The sequence below is a fragment of the Pinus tabuliformis genome, chromosome 3_2, assembly GCF_031772625.1.
Source record: "Pinus tabuliformis cultivar Carrire ecotype Pingquan chromosome 3_2, CPIR1, whole genome shotgun sequence".
NCBI classification, from domain to species: Eukaryota; Viridiplantae; Streptophyta; class Pinopsida; order Pinales; family Pinaceae; genus Pinus; species Pinus tabuliformis.
In genome coordinates, this window is record NC_142302.1 from 791,103,011 (window position 1) to 791,110,920 (window position 7,910).

The window sequence follows — 7,910 nt, forward strand, 5'->3', positions numbered from 1 at the left end:
TTAACTCTAGATCTACCAAGCATCGAGAGGGGGTCAAATCTCTTGAGATGCAAACCTATTTTAGAGTGAAAAGCAATTTGATCCCTCTGAATGCTTGATAGATCCAGAGATAAATAATACCACTAAAAATTCACATAAATCTACTTAATAATATTTCACATTAAATCAATTTACTACCACTATATTTTATTTTTATGTATAAAAAGTTATATAGGCTTTTTTTTTCCACAGAAAAAAGACCGTCCTTTTATTACAAAAAGGGATTACATATAATATGTAGGCATAACGCCGAGACTGTATCCACCGGCAAAGGGGAAAGTCTCAGCAGACTGTCATCCTGCTCGCGGAAGCAAAGCAAGCCAACGCATGATGGGAAAAAACCTCCAGCCACACGCTTCGGTAGAAACGAGATCCCACAGGAAAAAACCAAAACGCGACCAGAGGGGGGCCACAGAAATCCACAGTGAGCACTATGAGGATTCGGCGCAAAAAACAGAAACTACCGCTGCCTGGGCTTCCACAGAAAGGGAAAGCAGCCCAAGGTACCCGGCATAGAAAGATAAATGAGAGAAAAAAGATACAAGGAGAAGAACAGAAAAAACAAAACGAATATTTACAAACCCAGAGAAAACAGGGCAGAAGAATTATGCAAAGATGGGCTGTTCGACGGATCGAACCACCCCATTTTCAACCTCCCAAACAGACCACGACCCCATCTCCAGATCAACTCCGTCTTTAGAAAGGCGGTCCGCGTCAAAATTCCTTTCCCGGTAAATGTGACTTAGAGATATCTCCATGAAAAAACTCTTAAGGCGTGAGACTTCTCTGAACAGAGTAATCAGAGAGAGATTGCTGCAACGCTGAGCCCCATTAAACCACTTCACCACATTCATGGAGTCCCCGAAGATCTGAGCTTCTCTCACATTTCTAAGAATAAGCCAACTGAGAAGGAGATGAAGGGCTTTCAATTCGGCAAAATTGTTGGAACCCTGTCCCAGGCCTATTGAAGCTTTAATAGCCTTTTCCTTTGAAAAGTGGATGATCAAGCCAGCCCCGCAGCGACCATTATTATCCGAAGCCCCGTCAAAATATGCCCACGGCATAGAGTATCTAATGAGTTCAGGACAAACAGCTCTGGAAGGATTAAGGGATTGAGGAATAGGAATGCTTTCATAAATGGCCGCTCCTTCTGCGGCTAGTCTTCCAATAGGGAAGACAGAATCCTTGAAAATGACTTGATTTCTAGCTAGCCAAGTCCCCCATGTGATGAGTAGCGGAATGGTTCTTTCTCTTGCATTTGAGGAAGCATTCCACCAACTCTGCCAGGCCTCTAAGAGCCCCTGCCCTTCCCATCTGTAAGGGACATTTATCATGCTTAGCATTTCTGCCCAGAGACTGGTATTAAAAGGGCAAAGGAGAAATAAATGATGAACTGTTTCTGCACTGTCTTTGCACAGTGGACATCTGCCAGGGCCAATCCTACCTCTCCTTTGAAGGAAATCCCACGTAGGAACTTTCTGGGATAGGACACACCAGAAGAACAATTTTGATTTAGCTGGTCCTTTTAACTTCCATAGCGATTTAGCCCACCAATCCGGATTCTCCCAACCATTTTGAGACATCATCCATTTATAACCAGCCTTTGGAGAATAATAGCCATTCTGAGCAAAAACCCATTTTAGCTCGTCCGGGGAATCAGAAAGCCTGACTGAGGAGTTTTGAAGATCCCTAGTATAACTATCCCATTCCTCCAAACTATCACCGGTCAAATCTAAGTCTCGGCCTTGCAACCACCCTTGATTCCAAATGGAAGAGGCCCGCGGGTCAGCTATCTGGTTTAGAGTGTATAGACCCCTGTCTTTTAAAGCCGCAACCAATCCCTGCGTAAGAGTAAAGCCCTCTGAGCAGCCAATCCAGGGATCTCGCCCCAAACGGATCTGAGAACCATCACCCACATGCCAAGCCAAACCTTTCTCTATAATGCTAACAGAAGCAACCACTGCTTTCCAGACCACCGATGAATTTTTGGTTGACTTTTGCGGCAATCTAATCCAATCTAGCGTTGTTAGTGGATCTATGTATTTCCTTTTAGTCACAGCAGTCCACAAATTTTCCGTAGTAATTATCCTCCATGCCAGCTTTGCTGCAAGTGATTGAGAGAATTTGGCAAGGCTTTTTATACCCCAGCCTCCCCACTCTTTAGGGCGGGCAATTTTGTCCCAAGCGATCCACGGGGTAACTCTTTCAGACTTGGACCCCGCCCAAAGAAAACTGCTGCATAATTTCTCAATAGAGTTTAAAATTCCTTTGGGCACCCAGGTCAGGCTAGCCCAGTAAACTGGGATTGCCATCAGAACTGATTTAATTAATACAAGCCTACCTGCCCGAGAGAGCCACTTGTGGCTCCAATGTTTCAGTTTCAACTCCAATTTTGCAAGGATCCACTGCCAATCTTTTATCCTATAATTATCTGGCTTCAGATAGAAACCCAGATATTTGAAAGAATCCTCCAGCGCTTTAATTTCAAAATTCAGAACCGAAGCCACTCTACGCACCTCCTCTCTAGCCAGACCTGAGCACGTTAGAGTAGATTTTCTCTCATTTATGCATAGACCAGTAGCTTTCAGAAAGAGGTCCAAAATCCTCTTGAACGTCCTACAGTCCTCAAGGCTGCCATTGCTGAAGAGTATTATATCATCCACGAAGAGAAGGTGTGTGACCCAGAAATTTGGAGCAACTTCGATTCCTTTCAGAGAGCCTTGTCTTTTTGCTTCTTGGATCAAACGACTGATTCCGTCTGCTGCCAGCAAAAACAAGAGGGGAGAGAGCGGACAGCCTTGGCGCAGGCCACGTTCAGGCCTGAAAAAACTGGAAGCTGCCCCGTTAATCAAAACAACTATGGAAGAAGATGAGACACAGCTCATAATCCATCTTACAAATTCATATTTGAACCCCAGATGTGTTAACAGAAGCCTAAGATAAAGCCAGCTTATTCTATCATAAGCCTTCGATAAATCTATTTTCACAACAACTCCTTTTTTCTTTCCAATTTTAAGACTGTGGAGCGTTTCTTGGGCAACTCCCACAGCTTCATGAATTTGCCTGCCATCTAAAAAGCCAAACTGCTCCGGGGAAACATTTTTTGAGAGGAAAGGTTTTAGCCTGACAACAATGGTTTTAGCAATAATTTTGTAAACACATGTACACAGGGAAATAGGCCTGAAATCTCCAAAAGAAACTGGAAGATCAGATTTGGGAATGAGAGTTAGGAAAGTAGCATTAAAGGGTTGATAGATAGAACCTGAACGCCTGGATTCATCCACTACCTCCACTAACTCATCACCAATGAATTCAAAGAAATGCTGGAAGAATTCAACTGTCCAGCCATCCGGACCGGGACTTTTGTCCTTTTGCATCGATTTAAGGACGCTTTCAACCTCCTCTTTAGAAATAGGTGCCATGAGAGAGTCATTGTCTTCCTCCTCTATAAATCGGGGAAAAATCTGAGCAACCCTTATGACTTCTGCAATAGAAACTTCACCTGGAGCTTTAAATAGATGTTTGAAATAATTAACCCCCTCAGAGGCCAGCTCTTCAAATGAAAGCGCTAAATCACCATTTGCTTTCTTCATTTCCCATATTGTATTTGAGTTTTTTCTACCTTTAGCATAATTCTGAAAAAACTTGGAATTTTCATCCCCTGCCTGTAACCAGATCGCTCTACTTTTAAGACGCCAGCTTTGTTCCCTGAGTTGTAGAATTCTCCTTCTTTCCATTTCCAACTCATGAATTCTCAAACGAGATTCACCTGTACCATAGCCAAAACTATCTGGATCTTCAAGGAGAGCGAGTGCTGAGTTAACAGCTTGCATTGTTTCTTCTTCCTTCATCTTCTTTTGGAGAGCCCAGACTTTGGAAGCGGCCTTCATCCTTGATAAATTTTCCATAAATAGCTGACTGCAATCCTCATTTCCATTGTCAGCAGCTTTCCTCCAAGTTTTATGGAAAAGACTGGTGTATGATGCATCCAATAACCAAGAGGAATTAAATTTAAAAGGAATACCTGGCTTGGTTAGATCTCCCTTCACTTCCAAGAAAACCGGTAAATGATCAGAGAGACCACCCTCTCCAACCCAATGCCTGAACGCCTGTAGTTTCTCAGCCAGCAGATCACTTATTAAGAAACGATCTAGTTTTTTCCCGATCCAGTCATCTCCAATTCTGCGGTTCCTCCAAGTGGGCCGCAACTTTGAGGGGGTAACATCCACAAGAGATGACGAGGCCAATTTCTGAATGAAGAAAGCAGAGAGAGGGTCAGCTCTGGCGTTGACCCCCCAAGATTCAGTACAGCCCAGAGAAAAATTGAAGTCTCCACCAATAATAAGATTTGGATGCTCCAAAAAAGACTTAGCGAAGAAAGAGTTCCAGAACTTCTCCCGCTCCGAATTAGGACCATAGATATTAAGAAAAAGAAAGGGAATACAGAGTTCGTTGGAGAAAAGTTCCACCGCCAAGACGTTTTCTGAACCCCAAGAGGAGATTTCACGCGCCACCTTCACGTTAAACCCCAAGACCACACCTCCTGAATGACCATTTGCATCCGTTGCATGAAAACTCCATCCCGGCAGAAGCTTATGTAGACATCCTATAATTTCATCTCCTTTCCCCAAGGTTTCCTGAAGAAAAAGAATATCAGGTTTGTTGGACCTGACCAGATCCTTCAGAGCTAGTTTTTTGGGTATACTAGCAAGACCCCTGCAATTATAGGATAAAATGATCATCTAAAAACCTCGGGGGGTGATTGCTTTGCTCTAAGCACCCCTGGCAGGGACAATTGCTTCCCTCCAGCAATATCAATAATAGCCTTCAACTTTGCCTTTGACATATCCGATTTTCGCCCTCTTAACTTCCTCGGACCTATGGACACCTCATCCATAGCCAAACCGCCTACTGCCCGCCCTTTTCCTTTCCTGGTAGATAATGGCCTTAGGTTGTAATGAGGTTCGTGGCCTCCTACTCCAGGATCGCGAATAGGAGAGGAAATAACCGTCATTATAACACTATCAGAAGGGGGATGTCCCATATTCAGGTCTGTCGTAGCTTTTGAGAGTTGACCTAACAGACCTGCCTCGCCACTACAAGACACATGTAGAACTCTTGAAAAATGAGGGGATGAGGATTGAGGGGAGAGAGTACAAGTAATATTCAAATCATCCATAGCTGGGGCTGCTGATAAGCCGACAGTTGTGAGCTGGGATGAAACCAAAACATCAGCAGTCACCTCAGGCTGAAAGTTTCCAGTTCCCCCCATGTGCTCCGGACCCAGCTCCTGAACGCTTGTCAAAACTTCGGCCTCCTTGAACTGAGCCTCTTCCTTCTGATCGTATGACTTCATTTTTTCCTTTTCCTCTGACTTAAACCCATTTTTCCTCTTCCTTCGACGTCGACGATGGCCAAGAGGGCATTCCCGAGCCAGATGTCCATAAACTTGACATCGATGACATCTAAAAGGAAGGTTTTCGTAGTCCAGGGTCTGGATAAACTCTAGTCCACGATACTTCAGATGCATAGCATCCGCCAGACCATCTTTAGGGTTTAAACTTACCAAAAGACGGGCTACGCTCCAGTCATGAGAATATAAATAAGATTTATCTGAGTCAAGAAACTTACCCAGAGTGTTTCCGATTGATGAGAAAGCTGAGTCAGTCCAGAATTGAATAGGGAGACCCATTAGTTTGACCCAGACTGGAAACTCCTCTGTTTTTTCTTTCTGGGCATCAAAAAGAGGTGACCATTTCCTGAATAAGATAGGCCTCTTCCCTAGGCACCAGTGCTTTGTCAAAACCCATTCGACATACTCCTTTTGTCCAAAACGAAGGCAAAACCAGCCTCTGTCAAGTATCTTAATCTCTTCTGGCTGCCCCGGAGCGTCTTTCCATTCAGCCAGAGTCCATTGTTTGATGAAGGCCACCGAAAACTTCCTTCCACAGACTCTGCCAACTAAAATAGTTTCCGATGCTTCCAGCGCCCGGTCTATGTGGATATCCACTCCAAAGACACAGCTAGGTCTTTCCTCCTTTTTCCTGAAGATTTTGGACTTCTTCCTCTTTCCACCCACTTCCTCCTTCTTGTTTTCTCCCTCTAAAATCTCAAATGACTCAGAGCGCCTTTCAGGCTGAAGAGAGGTGCCTTCATTAAGTTCCTCTGCCATCCTGGAGCCCCCAACCGCCGATGCTGTAAAACAACTTTGAGTTTGACCCTCTTTTCCTGTTTCGTTCAAACCCCTTCTCGCCTCTTCTATTGTCGAGGGCGTAACAGAGCTTGGAAGCAATTCTTTACTCTTTATATTTTCCTCAGAGCTCCGGTCCGCGACATCTTTTTCCTTTGCTCTTGCTTCCACTGTCAATTTCAGGCTTGCTGACATAACTGCCTGCTTCGGAAAGAACAAATGCAGATTCTCCTTGGACTCTTCCAGTCCCCAACAGGCCAAAAGGTCTTCGGGAGTCGGATCAATATCCAGAGACTCCTTATCAAAAAACCAATCCCGCGCTTCCCCCAATCCACACTCCATTCAAGCCAAAAAAGAATATAGACTTCCAAGAATCCAGCGCCTTCGGGCCCACAGCGTCCAAGCTCCCACCGCTCAGCCATGGCCGTCAAGGAAACCCGCGCGGGAAAACCTGTTCAAAAATCCCTGTTCTTCCATCCCTGAAGCATCGAAATCATTCATATAGGCTTTGCTACATCACATGAAATCATGATATATTTGAAAAAAATCATAAACATTATACATACATATATATATATATATATAATTAAAATTTTTAATTCGCTCAAGGAGGGTGTTGGGGAGAAAATACTCCTTTGGCGTTGATATGATGCCATCTCACACAAAAGGGGTTTTTGGCTCCCTCTTTACTTGGTGCATTGCATGCACTCTCATCATTTCATCAATCATGACATGAAGTCGACACAAGGTTAAACATCATTTGAATATTGTAGGTCATCTAGGGAGGTACAAAAGGACTCAACATGATAATTCTATCAAAATGGCAGAGCTCGAGGAAAAAATTGACAGTATAAACTGCAAGCTGAACATTTTAGCCAAGATATTAGACAACATCTCCTTCTCCTTAGATGAGGGTAGCGACCAACCAATGCAAATGCAGAGATTCCCCCAAATAGTTGTTATGATTCACTAAATTTTTTCTTGCAACTCTAGCAATATCTTTTATCTTGTTATATAGATGTATGTCAAGGTCTAGCACAACCAACCTATTTTTATAAGTTTCTGTTTAAAAGATCCTCTAGTTAGAAGAGGTCTTAGCAACCTCAAGATTTAGAACTTGTATGGTTTTACTTGTAATCCTCATTTGGCATTATATATATATATATAGATATACATTGTAACACATAAATATTACAATATGAATTTATATTAACACGAACTTGAATCTTTTTAACTTTTTATTGTTGATTACACATCATATAAACTCCGTAAACCATGGACATTTAAAACATGTACAGGGACATAATTAAAATCACGTACTTTGATTTATTGGGATCAACCTGGTTACAGTTCAAATGAATTTCATTAATTGTATTTGGTATATGATATTTTCCATATTTTATTTCTTTACATTAATTTGGATGGCTCTCTTTTCATCGAGGCTCACATCTAGAATCACACCTTGACAATTCGCCACTTAGATGAAATCCTATGAGGGCAGTATGTGATGCCGATCTGAAGGTCACCATTTGCCAAGTTAGAGCTAGGGTAACTAATTGCAGGGTTGTTGCCGATGATTCTCATTTGCCTTTGATCTTGGAAGGGTATGCCGCTCTGCGATTTCTTTCTTCCTTCCATGATACTTTTAGACTTGAGGTTGTGGTGCCAAATATAGGCTCCC

At 43.0% G+C, this 7,910-nt stretch overlaps 1 protein-coding gene across 1 annotated transcript; it reads right to left on the minus strand.

Moving 5' to 3' along the window:
* Positions 1-644: 644 nt before the first annotated feature.
* On the minus strand, positions 645-6,571 carry LOC149182976 (uncharacterized). Its single transcript, XM_089414752.1, has 2 exons — positions 4,790-6,571; positions 645-4,676 (listed from the first exon to the last, which is right to left on the minus strand). Exons 1-2 carry the CDS (start codon positions 6,569-6,571, stop codon positions 645-647), a joined length of 5,814 nt encoding a protein of 1,937 aa, XP_089270878.1.
* Positions 6,572-7,910: the final 1,339 nt, after the last annotated feature.